General features: G+C 40.7%; 2 protein-coding genes across 2 annotated transcripts; one reads left to right on the top strand and one right to left on the bottom strand.

Annotated features, from left to right (window-relative positions):
• Positions 1-5,550: 5,550 nt before the first annotated feature.
• LOC140371462 (uncharacterized) lies at positions 5,551-7,167 on the bottom strand. Its single transcript, XM_072458615.1, has 3 exons — positions 6,839-7,167; positions 6,194-6,541; positions 5,551-6,126 (listed from the first exon to the last, which is right to left on the bottom strand). The coding sequence occupies exons 1-3, from the start codon at positions 6,885-6,887 to the stop codon at positions 5,882-5,884; spliced, it is 642 nt and encodes a 213-aa protein (XP_072314716.1). The 5' UTR covers positions 6,888-7,167; the 3' UTR covers positions 5,551-5,881.
• A 2,794-nt stretch (positions 7,168-9,961) lies between these two features.
• Positions 9,962-18,655, top strand: LOC140371460 (uncharacterized). Its single transcript, XM_072458612.1, has 8 exons — positions 9,962-10,752; positions 11,394-11,648; positions 11,949-12,134; positions 15,197-15,292; positions 16,788-16,868; positions 17,162-17,191; positions 17,301-17,381; positions 17,838-18,655. The coding sequence occupies exons 1-8, from the start codon at positions 10,728-10,730 to the stop codon at positions 17,918-17,920; spliced, it is 837 nt and encodes a 278-aa protein (XP_072314713.1). The 5' UTR covers positions 9,962-10,727; the 3' UTR covers positions 17,921-18,655.
• Positions 18,656-19,279: the final 624 nt, after the last annotated feature.

The following is a 19,279-nucleotide window of genomic DNA, read 5'->3' as shown; positions in this document are numbered from 1 at the left end:
TTGTTTTATGCTCGACTTGCCCACATTTTTGTAAGAGCAAGTCCCAGCTTAACTTCTTATGAAACAAATGTGGGTTAGGCGCACATAACTGACAGATTTAGTGATGTGTTTAAAATGAGAAATATGTTTCGCCTTAACTCTGAAAGTAATAAAACTACTCCGGTCTCTTCAATATGAGTAGATTTATTGGGTACTCATTCAATAGACTATACTTCATTTTATTTTTATTGCCGACTTGATCACAAATTTGATCCAAGATGGCAACAAGGTCTAAACTTAAAGCGCCTATGACAGTTTTTTTTTTCTAATTTTGACTTTATTTGGTGTATTTATACCTGCCATACATATAAATGATAGATTTACACCAATCGAGCAGGTGTTTGTGGAGAAAAGTTGAAAAATCTGTAGAAGTTTATGCAGAATTTACACAAAGAAACAACTCAAATATTTTCATTTGTCAAATAAAAAAATGGTGACATGAGGTGAGTTTTTGCCCAGTGTTTGCTCGGTAATTTCCTTGTGTGAAGTCATCAATTACAAACAGTGAAATTATAAACCTAAAAAATCTGTGACTTTTTATAATTTTTTTGCCAAATTTTAAATATATAACTTCTAACTGCATTTCAGTTCAATGAGGTGTCTGACCTGTAGGGGGCACTTAAAAATATCTGAGATGACTAATGTTGATAGAAACAGCAGCAGCTGCTTTCTGTAGATCGTCTGTCATCTCATGGATTGTGGTCAGACATGTTTTTATCACGCATTGTTCAAGCAGCTATAGAAACAAACAAGTGGGCGGGGCATTTAGGCCTGGTTAGGTTTTATAAGTATCGCTCAAGCCCCCGGAAGCCAAGATGGCCGCCATTGAAACCTATGGAGCTGCTCATTGGCGCATGGTTCCAAAAAAGTTTTTTAGTTCCGCATTACTTCCTGAACAGTGGTATATCTCCTCCCACTTTTGTGACGTCATCGCCGTGAGGCTTTGGCGTCGGGAGCGCGCACGTCACAGCAGCGCGACAGACTGAGAACAGTCAACACGGACTTTTGGAATAATTCGGCTTGAAATAGTCTGTTTACGTAACGTATAATGATGAATTGTTATATCCATCTATAAATATACATGTATCATGATGTAAAGCTGATATTTAAGAGAATTATAAAGAAGTGTTAAGATAAAAAGTCTGGTTTAAGACAATGAATTACATTTAGAGGTGGAATAACGTCCTCATCATTTTCTGTAGTTTTTGGTTTGGGTATTTATTTTGTTAACTTTTCAGTTATTTATTTACATAATATAATTTGGCCAATATGCATTTTTTTTAATCAGATGAGAAGAAATATAAAATATAATCATCGATTCTGTTACATAATTGAGTTAAGCAGTATTTAATTATATTCAGTTTCCTTTTGTGTCTTTTTTATCATGTCAATCTTTAATAAATACAAAACACATTTGTTTATTAATGTATTTAATACGAATAATGAACATGAATGAACTTGTTCAATAAATGTAAATCTGATTATAACTACAAATGATAAATTGATTTTAGCCAGTTTTAGTTGAGTTTTAAAGCTACAATGTGGGAGTCCCTTATTAAGGTGTTTTGGAGTCTGTACTGTTTATTATTATTATCATCATTAATAGAATCAGAAAATGTATTGCCATTGTCAAAGAACAGAATCCACAAACAGTGGAACTTGCTTTGGTGATTCAGTGCAACATAAAAATATTAACAATGATAAAACAACCTGTATAAGTCAAATAGAACAAACTGACTAAGATAAGATATTCCTTTATTGTCCACACATGAGGAAATTTTGTTGTTGCAACACAGTAGATACAGAGGAAAAGGACAGATCACTTATAGGAAGTTTAAAAAACACTCTTAATAGAAGAACTCTTATAAACAAAAACTCCTATAGACAGAACCTCTCATACCTTAATAAGGAATGGAGGGGGAAAATAAAGATAAAGATAAAATAAAAACAGCGTAGGACAAAATAATACTAATAATAATGGTAAAATAAACACACTTTTTACATCAGTTATATGCACATGAATGTGACATTATTGCGTTAAATACTGAATATCTCAGTATTTAACAAGACTTTGTTTCCATGGCTACGCAGTCTTCTGTACTTCAGTAACTGCACCGTTCAGCTCCATCGTATGACTGAGGGACAAACAGAACATGTCACAGCTTTAGATTTATACAAGTCATAGAACATACACTTCATATGTTTAGATTATACAAGTCATAGAACATACACTTCATATGTATTAGATTATAAAAGTCATATAACATACACTTCATATGTATTAGATTTATACAAGTCATAGAACATACACTTCATATGTTTAGATTTATACAAGTCATAGAACATACACTTCATATGTTTAGATTTATAAAAGTCATATAACATACACTTCATATGTTTAGATTATACATGTCATATAACATACACTTCACATGTGACACAGCAGTGGCTCTTTTGAAGAACAATTATCATTTAGTTTTTTTGGTCATAACAAAACAGACATTTTATAAATTCAAAATACTGATTCTACACTGTTTACTTTTAGTCGAGGCACAAGTTATTATTAAAATACCTTTTGCTTTGGAGTCGTCAGGAGTTTACTTGAGATGACTCTGTGTCTGCAGTGATTAGGTCTGCAGTGACCTGTAGAGCTCTGGACAGCACAGACAGACTAAACTCACTGGTCAGCACTCTGAAGATGAGAAAGATACTCATTAGAACATTGATATATTCTGCACATTTAACAGAGAAAAGCTGGAATATGTTATTGACAGATTTACATTTTGCTCTGTAACACAAAAGTTCCTCTTTTCACATTAATTTTTAAAGCTAGAACCAAAAGTCATTTACTTATGCATAAGTTTAAACCTTAGAAGTTAGAACATAACTGACATGTTTGCTAAATCTCTACATATTCCATGGAAGTAAATCCATGACATTCCTATACAAAACAAGCGTGTGCTTTGCTGTTTAAACACAGCACACGTCATTATTAAATGGGTAATAAAACCTCAAATGTGGTCTCAGCCCCTGTAAGTACAGGACTGTCACTTTTAAACACCTTTACATTTATATATGTAAGATATGACCCATTATAGCAGGTTATATTTGAATTATTGGTTGTTTTTTATAGCACATAATACAAACATCACTTTATTTCCCTTCTTTCTCTAGTTTTCCTTGATCTGTGCTTAACCTTTTGTCTCTTAGAACATTTAGTAAGAGAAATAATTAGTTATTTATTTGCAGAAGCACGAGCCATCATGACGTGTTGTTGCATCTTTGTGTAGCTAAACTTTAGCTTACGTTAGCTCGTGTTAGCTTGTGTTAACTTGTGTTAACTGTGTAATCGTTGATTTACACTTCACATGGAACAATGTGTGAAACGTGAGGAATGACATACAAACAACTTACGTGTATCGTGGTCTCGTCTCGTGACTTTCTTCTGCTTGTGTTTAGTTTCCGTCACATGTTCTCCTGAGGCTCGTTCATGAGGGTCACGTGCGCGCTCGGTGCGCGTACACCGTTCACCGGAAGGTTAAAAATGTATTTTTTAAGTATTTTAGAAACAGTTGAAGAGTGAAATTCCTTCTATTTTATTTTTAGACAAAAAACAATTTAGCATGTTTGGTAATTTTAGAGGCCGAACTCGTGAAATGGTCCGACCAAAAGGCTGCATTCTGCGAAGTGGCCACTACTCAATTTGGAGCCAGAGGCAGAGGGGGCGTACCCTATCCAGATATAATAGATCCATGGTATCGCTCCACCCGTATTACAAAACAAAGTGCTAATAAAAGAAATCATGCAATCAAAAGTCAAGATGAGAATGATGTGTATATTTACGTGTGTAATGTATAAAACCTGAATATTTTTTTTATTCGAAGTGGAAGAATTAAATTGTATTATTTCACAAAGGTTTGTGTGTCCAACTATATCATTGAATAATCAAAATAAATGTTTCAAATAATCCCATAATGTATCAAGTTATGGCCAATTTGCTAGAATTTTTTTTTCTGTTAAAATCAAATGCATTATTACATGAATTAAAGTCCGTGTGACAGTTTTGTCTAAGTATTACTTTGTTCAGTTAAATATTCCCTGTGGTAAATATGCATCATAGTTTTACATCAGTTAAGTTGTCCTCCTTCTTTTTATCCGGGGCCCGGGCCAGTAGTCTAAGCAGGGACTCGCAGCGTGTCCTGGGTCTTCCACGGGGCCTCTTCCCGGTGGGACATGCCCGAAACAGGCGCCCAGTAGGCTCCGGAACAGATGCCTGAGCTCCTATGTTGCTGGGCGCTCCCTTAGAGATGGGGTGAGGCGGAGGAAACTCATTTAAACCGTTTTTATCCACGATCTTGTCCTTTGGGTCATTACCCAAAGCTCCTGACCATAGGTGAGGTCAGGATTGACTGATAAATCGAGAGCTTTGTCTTTGGACTCCCCCCAAAGGACACCCCAAGGGACACGGTCGAAAGACTTGTGACTGTGCAAACTCAAAACCAAAACCATCCGACCAAGACCATCTCCAGTACCTGGAATAGACCTTACCAGGGGAGGCCAGTTGTAGTTTGTGCAAAAAAACTAATTAAAATAAAGAGCAGAGTTCTTGAACAGAATCCCTCTGTGATGTCATCAGTAAGTGACGTTCCATCAAGAAATGCAGGGGCAATTTCAACACAACTGACAGTTTACAGTGTGGTCACAAAGTAACTGTTGGAGTTACTTCTGTGTCCCATTTGCTCGTGTCCAACCAGGAAGTCACATTATAAACGTCAAACTGGGAAAAATGGGTCAAATCTAATATAATCAAAAAAATTTAAAGATTTAGATGAGAAACATCAGATGACGCAGTTTGATTCAAAGGGTTGTGGTTCAGCTTGAGACAGAGTGAGTCACGAGTTCTTTTATTTGTGTTCTAAATACATATACCTGTATGTTTAGTAAATATTGAATCTGAGGGCGTTTGCGCTGACGCTGGCGCTAAGACGGCGGCTCTCTGACGATGAGAAACTGCGGTTGACAATTCTGTGACCTTTTAAACTTGAAAATGACGGAGAGCCTTGACTTTTCGGAACAGAAGGATTCACTGTGGGAAAAGCTCTGCCGTCCCCACTTGTTTTTAATGGAAAAAATTGAAGAATTGAAGAGAATAGAAGTGCAACTACCAGTCCACAATAAAGTCCTAACCCTTTAATTCTCACTGTGTAAATCCGCAGTGCAGTCATCTCCATAGTGACACACCGACACGTTGCACCACATGATTACGAGGTTCAGAGTTTGACCGCTAAACACGAGCTACAATTTGTTTGAGCAAAAGTCAGCACTGTAGTTCATGTTATCATCTATTTGTGCTGATGTTTTCACCATAAAATCCAATAAACTATTTAAAGTGCTCCTCCTAAAGAGCGCCAATTTACCTCAGAGCAGCAACGTTCAAGCATCACAGACCAGTACCTTCAGATTGAAAATTACTTTTAGAGTGCAGTCGAAAACATACAAATTGCCCAGATGAACAGCGTGCCCTTTTTCTTTTTACTTGTCACATTAAATCAACATTGTTATAAAAATGTAAATGCTATTCATGACATTAGTTGATTCAGCATTTTAAAAAAAACACCGGTAATTTCAAACGTGCCGCCAAAATCCCACAGAACGTTGGGGAATTTCAACTGCCACATCTTCACACGCAGATGGAGGACAAAGCAGGAGCAACTGCAGAAAATTCCTGTCAAGTTCATGCTCGTTATGTTATTTATATACCTGGGCACATTTTTGTTGACTTGTCTGTTTAAAGCTGCTCTTGGTCGCAATCAGGCCTGACCGCTTAAACCCCTCCACCACGTTAAGGTGGCAGCTGTCGGAGGGGGCAGCTGTCGGAGGGGGGGTGTCCGGCCAGAGTGTGCGGCTGTTCCACTTTTTGCCATTTGATTTCTTTTCTTTTCCAATATAGAACTCCAGCGACGAGAGCAACGGCAACTATCACCACTATAACTGCTGCCACATGACTTCCTCTTGTTTCTGCTGCACCGTCACTGACAGTGGGTGTGGCTTCGTCCTGGTTTCTTTGAGGCTCCTGAGGGTCTTTCTCTGTAAATGAGATCAGAGGGTTATTGAGAGGAACACAGGTGTCAGACCAGGACTGCAGGACCTTTACCTTTTGGACTTGACTGCACAGACAGCTGAATCCTGTGAGTGATGTCTTTTCCCTCAACAGCTCTCTTCTGTCTTTTTGATGTTTGGATTAAACCCTCACAGGTGTAGATGCCAGTGTCCTTCAGTGTAACATTCTTGAGGATCACACCCAGGTTTCCACTCTTCATCTCAGGATCCTGCAGCTGGACTCTGTTTCTGAACTGCTCATCTTGCATTTTATCTACTCTGCCACCTCTGTAGACCAGGACGTCTCTTTTTGACATTTCCCACTGCAAAGCGATGACTCTCCCTTCAGGACCTTCACACGGCAGCACAGTGTCCTCTCCAACTGTTGTCTTCACGACTTTGGCTGGGAAGGAATCAAATGAATCATTGTGAGGACTTTCTCATTTCTCAGCACAAAACCGACTCCTCCCTCTAATGAAACCACCAGAGTTTCTGTAAATCATGTGACTCTGTTCAGCCAATCAGGCGTTGTGAAGACGAGACAAACTAAACTGTTGATAATAGTAAAGCTGTTTTCATTTATGTATACATTTTTTAAAACACTTTACATTTACACATAGAAAAATAACAATCACAATTAGCACATTGTGTAATTCCTTTTTCTTAACATGTGAAACTTGTTGTAGTTTGAGATTCTCACCTGAGGCAGAAGTCACTAACAGCAGCAAAACAAGTGAATGTCCCTCCATTCTCCACAACAACAAACTCACGAGCCTCTTATTCCAGAGCGAACAGAGGAGAGTCTGGTGTCTTTGAGGTGACTGTCTGTTTTAACTCTGACAAGGAAACGCCCTGAGCAGGAAATAACCCTCCCCCTCTCCCTCTTACAGCATATCAGGTTTTGCCAACCTAATACCACTGTTGTCGGTGTAATCCCTCATTCGTCCAGGCGTGTTCCATAGTAGAAAAAGCTTCAGTTGTAGTCATCTGGACTCAGTTTGAAAAAGTAGACGTTTCGACTCTCATCCAAGAGTCATTGTCAATAACAGAATTTAGGTCGAGAACTCCGATATTAATACTGTTCTGTGGTAAGACCCGCCCATTGGGAGGAGCCTTCCTGAAGTAGAAAGAGTTGTTTGTTTCAACAGGAACCCCCCCTTGTATCTACCGAGCCTATTCAGAATTTTAATGGGCTATTAGAATCCTCTTTGTCTTAGTGAGACCCTGGCTCAACCACCCTGAGTACCTGATTAGCATCTGAATGTCATGGTCCTTTACCTTTCCAGGGGTTCAGAATCCCATTATAAATAACAGGAAGATTAAACCTAAGCCCTCCATTTCTGTTTAAAGAAGGTCTTTCATTTTTTAACAAAAATAGCTTCCTTGACTCCTCTTTCAAACCATCTTTTCTCCCTGCTTAAAACCTTCACCTCACCGTCTTCAAACGAGTGATTAGAGGCTTCAAGATGGAGATGCACGGCACTCTGTGGTTCTGAACTAGTATTTCTTCTGTGCTGATAAAGCCTCTTGTGTAGAGGCTGTTTCGTCTCACCTATGTAACGTTCTTTACAACTTTCTTCACTGCATTGGATCGAATAAACTACATTGCTCTGTTTTTGAGTCGGCAACTTGTCCTTTGGGTGAACCAGTTTTTGTCTTAAAGTGTTTCCTGGTTTAAAATGAACAGGGACTTCATGTTGTCTAAAAATTCTCTGCAGTTTTTCCGACAGGCCAGACACATAAGGGATAGAGACACCCTTCCTTCTCTGTTCAGTTTCCCTTTTGTCCTGCTTCTTGGTTCTCTTCACTCTGTTGAGAGCCCAAGCGGGGTAACCACAGGCTGAGAGGGCATTTCGGACATGTTTTTCCTCTTTCTTCTTGCCCTCTGAGCTGGTGGGCACACCTTGAGCTCTGTGTTGTAAGGTTCTGATCACACCCAGCTTGTGCTGTAGTGGGTGGTTGGAACCAAAGAGCAGATACTGGTCCGTGTGTGTAGGTTTCCTATATACTTCTATTTGGAGTTTCCCGTCCTCTCCTCTGATCGTGGAACAATCAAGAAAGGCCAAGCGATTCTCCTTAGCGTCCTTCTCTTGTAAACCTGATATGTGGGTCCACAGCATTGATGTGATCAGAGAAGGTTTCCAGCTCTTGTTTCTTGATTGTTACAAAAGTATCATCGACATAGCGGAGCCACAGTTTTGGGGCTATGCCTGAGAATGAGGACAGTGCCTTCTTCTCAAAGTGCTCCATGTACAGGTTGGCCACTATGGGAGAGACGGGCGAGCCCATGGCACAGCCATGAATCTGTCTGTAAAATTGTCCCCGGAATTGAAAGTAAGTGGTGTTCAGACAGATGTCCAACAGTTTACATATGTGTTCAGGTGTCAGTTTGGTCCTTTCCTGTAGGGTGGTGTCTTCCTGCAGTCTGATCCTCACTGCTGCTACTGCATCAGTGGTCGGGATGCAGGTGAACAGGGACACAACATCATATGAAACCATGAGGTCATCTGGGTCCAGTTGGAGATGTTTCACTTTATCCACAAAGTTGTGCGTGTTATCCACATGATGTACCGAATTCCCCACAAGCGGAGCCAATATAGTTGTTAAATGCTTGGCCACATTGTAAGTGATGGAATCTGTGCTGCACACTATGGGTCTGAGTGGAACCTCCTTTTTGTGTATTTTTGGAATACCACTGTTGTTGTTGCAAACGGTAATAGAACCAACCTTTGCCAACACCTGGTTTTCTCACATGTTGTATGTTTTCTATTTCTTGCAAAGCCGTCATCATATTTGGTGAAAACAAACTCCTAATGAATTGTGGTGTTGATTTGGAGACATGTGGATGTGGTTAATGTTCTGCTGCTGTTCAAAGCCACTGAGACAAGTAACACACAAGGACATTTTTCACATCAGTGACATCGGAGCATGTCAGAGCACACGTCTGACTGGAGCCTGTTCAAATACAATATTTAAGCAATCAGTCTGTGATAATTTTGGAAATAATGGGTCATGTTTTGTTTATGAATTCAAGATAATTAAATATTTGGTTCAAGGCTGCTGTGTTTTATATATTAAAAATATACCTTTTAAAATGTGGTTTGTTTTAGTTTAGTCGTTTATTGCGTTATCTGAACAAATAACACTAAAAAGAGCAGTTTTCAATAAAAATATAGATTAAACCAATACATGCTGAAATCATCTTAACACCCAGCTCATGCTATGCTTTGTCCCGCACCCACTTTAGTGTGTATCAACAGAATTAGAGCCAATTCCACCACAAATTCACTTCATCAAACGTCAATACTAACAACAATGGATGTATGTGCTCCTGTGCCCCCTAGTGGACGAGCGGGGTCACATCATGTGAGGACTTCTCACAGTCTGTGGATACTCGTGTACTCTGAAGTACAGACTCTGAGTATTTACTTGAAGTTCACACATCACACTTTGCTCTTTCAGCTTTAGGACAGGAGGACTTGATGACATCACAGGAAACAAAGCTGCACCAATGTTTCCTCTAAAACAGGGGTGGGCAATTATTTTCCTCCGAGGGCCGAATCCAGGCAAGTAGCGGAGGGCCGGCCCGCAATCATTGGTGTAAAAAAAAAAAAAAAATCCCAAAAATTAAATATCAAATAAAATATCACTTTTCTGTCAAATATAGGCTATTGAATCTATTATTTAATTCATTTTACGTCATATTTATTAAGGATACAAGTGCAGACAGATGCCTGAGGGCAAAAAAGGAAAAAAATGGTGCCCCGCCCCCTGAGCGGCCCCTCAGGGGGCGGGGCACCATCCCTCACCCTGAGCAGCTCCTCAGGGGGCGGGGCACTATCAGACGTGTGCACTGTGGTCACGCCACTCCCACGTCCAAGTTGCACGCTTGGTTAAAAGAAGCAAATTACAGCAGTAATTTCTGTTACTTTTAAGTGATTTAATCCACTTACGAGAGTTCTTTTAATTGCTTATTTTTGCTTATTGTTTGGCTTGACCATTATTTAGATTTATGTTCCCAGTATACACACACTTCAAAACAATAAAGCCCCTCCACACAATAATTCAGAAACATAATGAAATAATAGATTTTCATTCATGGTATATCATCACACATCACACACTTTACTGTGAGAGTGCTTGCCTCTCCATAGCCTGACTTGTAACACATGCTTGTTTGAGCAGGTTATGACTTGTCCATGATAACGCTCGTCACCAGAAATCAGTGTGGAACATTCAGGCGACGCAAGAACATCACCATGGAGACGAGCAGGCAGATTAGGCTATGTTTTGGCTTATGACGTCATGCACTGGAGCGTTTTAAATATTGAAAACTGCTTTACATAGTTTTATTCTTATTTAGCTTTAATGCTAATTGTGAACAAAATGCAACAAAAACAATGTAATTACTCACATATGACAAGTGTCCTGCCCAAGGACACGACTGCAGTCTGCGCTGGAGGAACTGAGACCAAACTGCTGAACTTCAGATTAGTGGGTGAAAGTTGTGCCACAGACAGGAAGAGGCGGAGTCAAACTGACACTTATACAGACCTGTGACAGTCCACAGCATCACAACCAGAAGCACCATGAGACCAGCACCAAGGCTCCAACGTGAGTACAGCCTCTTTTCACCACCTAAACGTGCACTATTCTCAGTCTAATGCCACCGGCTTGTCTCCATGGAGAAGTCTGCCTGAAATGTTCCACAGTGTGGCATTAAGTGTCTCAGTATGTGACTCAGCTTGGCCCAGTGAGTGGTTTCCTGATATTAAGCTTTCTGAGTGCTTTGAAAGTGGAAAGTCGTATAAAAATTACATTTATTACCATTCCCCATGGAGACATAAGGTTTTTGACATGGAATATTGTAGACAAGTACAAGTCATGTCCATGGAAATGCAAGCCCGCTCAGAGTGAGGACAAAGGATTGTATTTGAGAGCAAAAAATCAAAACTAACACAATCAAAATGTTGGCTACAGATCTACACAATGAGGTTTTAAATGATGTACTGTGGAACATTTTAAGGCAAAGCGATAACATCTCCATGGAGACGAGCAGGTGGTGGACTGTTCGACAGAAATGTGACATAGTGCATCTGTTAGTTCGATGTGTGTTTGTATTGGCTATGGCTTTTAGTTAAGGCAGTTGAGATTTGTTCTGGAAGTAAAATTTCTTTGACACGTTTCACTCTCTCCCTGTCACAATTGACTTGCTGATATTGATAGTTTTTTTTCAATAATTTCCTTTATTAAAGTGAATCCAGACACGTCCCAGTTCTTCAAATATGACTCTGTGTCTCTGAGCTGTTCTTCTGGAGACTCTGGACCATGGGCCGTGGTCAGGAACACCAGCAGATACACCAGGGGGCGCTGTGAAGAGGACTGGGCCGGACTAAAGGACTCTGTGTGTACAATCGAAGGACTTTTCCCTGAGGACACTGGTCTGTACTGGTGTGAGAGAGACAAACTCACCTCTGAACCCGTCAACATCACCGTTTCTGAACACAGAGGTAACTTCACAAACACAACAACCCACAAACACCAAAGGTCCTGTGCACCTCACAACTGCCTTATGAAAATTATTGTTGCTTCAAATCCTGTCACTGCCAAATATATATAATTCATAGAAAACCAACCATTTCAAGAAATAAAATGTGTGAAATAAAGTGATTAAAATGGCTTATGTTCAAACGCTCAAGCTCAAGTGAGAAGTAATTAGTAGTTAATGTAGGAATATCCACATTTATACTGAACAGCACATTGGTTCCACCCGGTCGTTCTCACAATTTACATGTGTGCGTTTGTTTTAGGGACGTCTAGCACCAGTCGTCCTCGTGATCCTTCCACGTCCTCCACAGCTCCTTCCACAGCTCCTCCTCCTCCCTTCAGACTCTCCTCCTCTGATCTTCTCGTCCCCCTGGTGTGCTCCGGCCTGGGCCTGTTTCTCCTCCTCGTCCTCCTGCTGCTGTGGGTCAAACGCCGCAAACAAACTCCAGGTCAGACATTCAGACCACACGGTTGTCAGGGTTTGTGCCTTGATTTATTTATCGATTTGCGAAGAGAAAAAACCCAAGTACACGTCACAGCGAAGGTGTTTAGTTTAGTTTTTCTGTCTAATACCGTAAGTGTATGACGATGTAACCATGCTGGAATACAGGATGACAATCAGAACTGTAAAATTACATTTGACCCAAAAACAATAAAACTCAAACAGCTGCACTAGTTTATTTTTAGGTTAACTACTACTGCTATTGTTACTACTACTCCTACTACTATTGCTATTGTTACTACTACTGCTGCTACTACTACTACTGCTGCTGCTGCTACTGCTGCTGCTGCTGCTGCTGCTGCTGCTGCTGCTGCTGCTATTGTTACTACTGCTGCTATTGTTACTGCTGCTATTGTTACTACTGCTACTGCTGCTATTGTTACTACTGCTGCTGCTGCTATTGTTACTGCTGCTATTGTTACTACTGCTGCTGCTGCTATTGTTACTGCTGCTATTGTTACTACTGCTGCTGCTGCTATTGTTACTGCTGCTATTGTTACTACTGCTGCTGCTGCTATTGTTACTACTACTCCTACTGCTGCTATTGTTACTACTACTCCTACTGCTACTGCTGCTACTGCTATTGCTGCTACTACTACTACTACTACTGCTACTACTACTACTACTGCTACTACTACTACTACTGCTATTGCTGCTACTACTACTACTACTGCTGCTGCTACTACTATTGCTACTACTACTGCTGCTACTACAACTGCTATTGCTACTACTACTACTACTACTACTACTACTACTACTACTACTACTACTACTACTACTACTACTACTCTGCTGCTGCTGCTATTGTTACTGCTGCTATTGTTACTACTGCTGCTATTGTTACTACTGCTGCTATTGTTACTACTGCTGCTATTGTTACTGCTGCTATTGTTACTACTGCTGCTGCTGCTATTGTTACTACTGCTGCTATTGTTACTGCTGCTATTGTTACTACTGCTGCTGCTGCTATTGTTACTACTGCTGCTGCTGCTATTGTTACTACTGCTGCTGCTGCTATTGTTACTGCTGCTACTGCTGCTACTACTACTGCTATTGCTGCTGCTGCTACTACTACTACTGCTACTACTACTGCTACTACTACTGCTATTGCTGCTACTACTACTACTGCTATTGCTACTACTGCTGCTACTACTACTATTGCTACTACTACTGCTGCTACTACTACTGCTGCTACTACAACTGATATTGCTGCTACTACTACTACTGCTATTGCTGCTACTACAACTGCTATTGCTACTACTACTACTGCTATTGCTACTGCTACTGCTATTGCTACTCCTACTGCTACTACTACTACTGCTACTACTGCTACTGCTATTGCTATTGCTACTACTACTGCTGCTACTACTGCTGCTACTACTGCTACTGCTATTGCTACTGCTATTGCTACTGCTACTACTACTACTGCTGCTACTACTACTGCTATTGCTACTATTACTGCTATTGCTGCTACTGCTATTGCTGCTACTACTATTGCTGCTGCTACTACTATTGCTGCTACTACTATTACTACTACTGCTACTACTACTGCTGCTACTACTACTACTGCTATTGCTATTGCTACTGCTACTGCTATTGCTATTGCTACTGCCACTGCCACTGCTACTACCGATGCTGCTGCTGCTGCTGCTGCTGCTACTACCGATGCTGCTGCTGCTGCTGCTGCTGCTGCTGCTGCTGCTACTACTACTGCTACTACTATTGCTACTACTATTGCTGCTGCTGCTACTGCTACGACTACTGATACTGCTGCTACGGCTACTGCTGCTACTGATACTGATACTGCTGCTACGGCTACTGCTACGGCTACTGCTGCTACTACTGATACTGCTGCTACGGATACTGCTGCTACTACTGATACTGCTGCTACTACTGATACTGCTGCTACTACTGATACTGCTGCTACTACTGATACTGCTGCTACGGCTACTGCTGATACTGCTGCTACGGCTACGGCTGCTATTGCTGATACTGCTGCTACGGCTACTGCTGATACTGCTGATACGGCTACTGCTGCTACTACTGATACTGCTGCTACGGCTACTGCTGCTACTACTGATACTGCTGCTACGGCTACTGCTGCTACTACTGATACTGCTGCTACGGCTACTGCTGCTACTACTGATACTGCTGCTACGGCTACTGCTGCTACTACTGATACTGCTGCTACGGCTACTGCTGCTACTACTGATACTGCTGCTACGGCTACTGCTGCTACTACTGATACTGCTGCTACGGCTACTGATACTGATACTGCTACTGCTGTATGTAGCATAACCTAAAAAAAAAATCATGTGGTTTGTAGGTGATTTGAAGCCTGTACTCAGAGCCCTTTACTAACACACACACCAGGTGAGTCAGACAGGGTTGTGGCTGGTCACCGCACTACTTTCAGATCATCGACACGTTCTTGCCAACTCCATTCCCACTCTGGTTACTGACAAATATTCGAACCTTTAGCGTCCTAAACGTATAACTCAAATGTATTGTCGTATTTCAAAATTAATTGGCTGGAAAAAGGGGTGAAATATCTTGGAATTCAACCATTGTAATCCTCATTGAAGCTATTGTTGAACAAATAGAAAACATATTTGGATCAGGGTGAACTTACTTCAACAATGTGGGTCAAACTTGTTAACTATTATAAGAATGTTACCTCTCGACGCCTCATAGCAGAATTATTCTTTTGTTGTTGCTAATATTATTCTCGATGTTTACTCTCCAGACCCGGCCTATCACATTTTTGGTCATCTGTGATTAAAAACAACATATGTTAGAGACTCATAACTAGTAGGACCACCTCAGAAGCAAAAACACTGCATTCCACAACTTTCAAAATTTGGCAAACTACTTTCCATAAAAAAAATGTCTCATGTCCTCCAATTTCTCGTTCGTACAAATCTGACGTGGTGGATATTTCACTATTTGCATTTGGGTGAATTACGACAGTACGTCCGCTTTCCCGTTCACCGATGCGCTTTGTCCCAGGCGTACGAGACGACGCCCGTCCAGAAGAGGGAGGAGCCAGCGACATCACATACAGCGACGTAGTACATCATCTGAGACGACCGATCAGAGGCACAGGTCAGAATAATGCTGTTCATTTTAATCCATCTAATTCAATTAAAAGTCAATTAAAACACCAAGCCACCAATAAGTCACCCTGAAATGTTGATATTGCGATTTTATTCAAATGTGTTTAATGGCTCAACCTTAACTGTGCTATAAACATACTAAAATGTCACAGTTGTACATTTTACCGTTGGTGGTACAAAGTCCATCTGTGAGTGGAACAAACTGTGGTTTATAAAGTCACTGCTGCAGGTTCCTGTGCAACGCTCTGTAAAATAAGTGTTAAAGTTGTGGTTATTTTCTCTTCCTGTTTTGAACCTTCTTTGTCCACTCACCTGTTTCCTGTGCGCGTTTAGGCACGATTAGGGGAAATGTTTTCGAGAATGTGGTTTTTCATCATCATTTTCAGTTCTAAAACGAGAGCTGTGCAGCGGTCGTGATCATGTGACATCAAAACGTTCTGTAACTGAGCGCCCCCTACAGGTCGGACGACTCATTGAACTAAAATGCAGTGAACATGAATATATTTTGAATTTTGCTAAAAATGATTAAAAATTTTATCACAGAATAGCAGGTTTATGTTTTCACTTCCTGCTTGTGATTGATGACAACACACTAGGAAATTACCCAGCAAACACTGGGATTTAAAAAAAAAAAAAAAAAAAAATTGACAATTAGAAAAATACGAGAGCAACTTTATTTTGTTGAATTGATGTTCAAAAAAGTTGTTTATTTGCGTAAATTATGCATACACCTTGACTGGAATGAGTGTGATGTCACTTCCTGTCATTTTCTACAGATGTGTCACCATTTTCTCCACATATACCTGCTCGATTGGTGCAAAACTATAATGTAATGTACGACAGGTATAAACACATCAAAGAAAGATGAAATAAAAACTAGAAAATTGTAAATACCTGTCAAAGGCACTTTAAGTTCAGGTCAAATACATGTATTATTCCCCGTTTCACTGTCAGATTGCATATGTTTTGACCTGGTTTATGATCGTTGTCGCTGTAACAACTGGACATATCCACATGAAGCAAAATCTGACACAATTTCAGGATTCATTGCAAAAAAATGTACGAAAAAAATAATTAATTCCGAAACTGAAAATAAAACCAAAGACATCATAGTTGAAAGGATTATTGGGTGATTTATTGTCCACGTAAGAAAATTGGAATGCAGTGAGTAAAAGACGACAGGACTTTCCACACAATGTAAACATGTAAAACTGAGTGAAAACCCCATCATAATTCTTTTTTTTTCACGGTGTAGCATAAAACACATACTTTCAAGACGTGCAACTACAGTAGGTGGAGGTCATGTAGCATCATGTGGCATAACTCACCAGCGGTGGAGGGGTTGTCGTGTTTCCCCGTGTGATGGAAGAACAAGTGGAGAAAGTGGTTCGGTGCTGGACGCTCAGACGCCCCCGACGCGCTTTCAACATTTTGGATGTTTATTTCAATCGAAAATGTGTGAAATTCTCATTGTACATTTTCAGAAAAGGACGAGAGTTCAGTTTATTCCTCTGTGAAAACTGAAGACGTTTGTTATTCTTCCATCACCTTCAACAAGACCAAAGGTGAGACCAGGACTGAACCAGGACTGAACCAGGTCTGAACCAGGTCTGAACCAGGTCTGAACCAGGTCTGAACCAGGTCTGAACCAGGTCTGAACCAGGTCTGGACCAGGACTGGACCAGGTCTGGACCAGGACTGGACCAGGACTGGACCAGGACTGGACCAGGTCTGAACCAGGTCTGGACCAGGACTGGACCAGGACTGGACCAGGACTGGACCAGGACTGGACCAGGACTGGACCAGGACTAAACCAGGACTGGACCAGGACTAAACCAGCCTTGCTCTTGTGTTTCAGATAAAGGCCGTGGACGTGGCACAAACAAAGGTGAGAGTCAGTGATGAGCAGACTGACGATCTAAGGATATGTTTATAAATGTTTCCTTAAGTCGTCGTCAAGGAGACGGTGGATCATTCTTATCATTTTGTTTTTGCAGAGAATGAGGAGAATTCAGTTTATTCCACTGTGAAAACTGAAGACGTTTGTTATTCTTCCATCACCTTCAACAAGACCAAAGGTGAGACCAGGACTAAACCAGGACTAAACCAGGACGACCAGGACTAGACCAGGACTAGACCAGGACTAGACCAGGACTAGACCAGGACTAGACCAGGACTAGACCAGGACTAGACCAGGACTAGACCAGGACTAGACCAGGACTAAACTAGGACTGAACCATGTCTGAACCATGTCTGAACCAGGACTGAACAAGGACTGAACCAGGACTGAACCAGGACTGAACCAGGACTGAACCAGGACTAAAATGATAGATTAAATCTCAAAAGAAAATGAAAACTGAACAATAATAACCAGCGCCCTCTGCTGGTCACAAGGGACATTTTGACCTGAGCTGCTTGACTCAGACCTTTAGACATGAACTGACGCCCTCTGCAGGTGGAAAAGGGAGTCAGTTCATTTCAGAACCGGAAATCGAACAAAAATACAACTTTTAATTGTATTTTTTTTCTTCCAGATCCAGCCAAAAGAACCAAGAAAAAGACAAGGAAACAAAATGACTCGAGTACCTACGCCCAGATCAAAGTCAGGACAACGTAAACCTGGACTAAGATCCATTCACCACAAACGGGTTCAAACAGGACTAAACCAGGTCCAAATGAACCTGGTTTAGTCCTGGTTTAGTCCTTGTTTAGTGCTGGTTTAGTCTTTGTTTACTCCTGGTTTAGTTCTTGTTTACTGCTGGTTTAGTCATTGTTTACTGCTGGTTTAGTCCTTGTTTACTCCTGGTTTAGTTCTTGTTTACTGCTGGTTTTGTCATTGTTTACTGCTGGTTTAGTCCTTGTTTACTGCAGGTTTAGTTCTTGTTTACTCCTGGTTTAGTCCTTGTTTACTCCTGGTTTAGTCCTTGTTTACTGCAGGTTTAGTTCTTGTTTACTCCTGGTTTAGTCCTTGTTTACTCCTGGTTTAGTTCTTGTTTACTGCTGGTGTATTCCTTGTTTACTCCTGGTTTAGTCCTTGTTTACTCCTGGTTTAGTTCTTGTTTACTCCTGGTTTAGTCCTTGTTTACTGCTGGTTCAGTCCTTGTTTACTGCTGGTTCAGTCCTTGTTTCCTGCTGGTTCAGTCCTTATTTACTGCTGGTTTAGTCCTTGTTTACTGCTGGTTCAGTCCTTGTTTACTGCTGGTTCAGTCCTTGTTTACTGCTGGTTGGTTCAGATTATTTTTCCATTTTAATACACATTATAATCTCTGATATATATTCTGTTCTTTAGGCACATGTAAATATTGATAGAAAAAAAAAAAAAATATATATATCTATCTATCTATCTATCTATCTATCGTGTCCAAATATATATATATATTTTTTTTTCTATGCTTTTTTGTTTTTGTATTATTATTTTTATTAAGAGTAAAACTAAATAAAATGACCTCTGACCACACCCTCTGACCCCTGACTGCCTAGAAATTCTGTCCATAAAAACTGGGAGAACGTGCAGGTTCTGCCCCAGGGAGAACGTGCAGGTTCTGCCCCAGGGAGAACGTGCAGGTTCCGCCCCAGGGAGAACGTGCAGGTTCTGCCCCAGGGAGAACGTGCAGGTTCTGCCCCAGGGAGAACGTGCAGGTTCCGCCCCAGGGAGAACGTGCAGGTTCCGCCCCAGGGAGAACGTGCAGGTTATACAATACTATTATACAACAATATTCTATAAATGATTGAGATATCATATAATAAATAATATGATTAAATGGTTTTATTTCTCTCTAGAACATGAGCGAGAGAGAGGAGAGGGAGAGAGCTCTGATGGTTAATTTGATTGTTCAGAGTTGAGCCACTAGAGGGCGCTGCAGGATCATGTCTGGAGCTGTCTGCTCTGGTTTTGTGCCACACACATAAATGTAAACACACATATCATAACCCGCACACTTAAACCATTCTTTTAAAAGTATCATTTCTTTCTTCA

Source organism: Eucyclogobius newberryi, unplaced genomic scaffold (assembly GCF_026437365.1).
Source record: "Eucyclogobius newberryi isolate DKJ021-1_F unplaced genomic scaffold, fEucNew1.0.hap1 SCAF_22, whole genome shotgun sequence".
Lineage (NCBI taxonomy): Eukaryota > Metazoa > Chordata > Actinopteri > Gobiiformes > Gobiidae > Eucyclogobius > Eucyclogobius newberryi.
This window is presented reverse-complemented; position numbering and strand designations above follow the sequence as displayed.

Coding starts and splice junctions, on each gene's coding strand:
- LOC140371462 (XM_072458615.1), bottom strand. CDS start 6,887: ATGGAGGGACATTCACTTGTTTTGCTGCTGTTAGTGACTTCTGCCTCA. Junction 6,542..6,838: donor GTTAGTGACTTCTGCCTCAG/GTGAGAATCTCA, acceptor ATTCCTTCCCAG/CCAAAGTCGTGAAGACAACA. Junction 6,127..6,193: donor TGTGCAGTCAAGTCCAAAAG/GTAAAGGTCCTG, acceptor TCTCATTTACAG/AGAAAGACCCTCAGGAGCCT.
- LOC140371460 (XM_072458612.1), top strand. CDS start 10,728: ATGAGACCAGCACCAAGGCTCCAAC. Junction 11,649..11,948: donor CACCGTTTCTGAACACAGAG/GTAACTTCACAA, acceptor CGTTTGTTTTAG/GGACGTCTAGCACCAGTCGT. Junction 16,869..17,161: donor CACCTTCAACAAGACCAAAG/GTGAGACCAGGA, acceptor CTTGTGTTTCAG/ATAAAGGCCGTGGACGTGGC.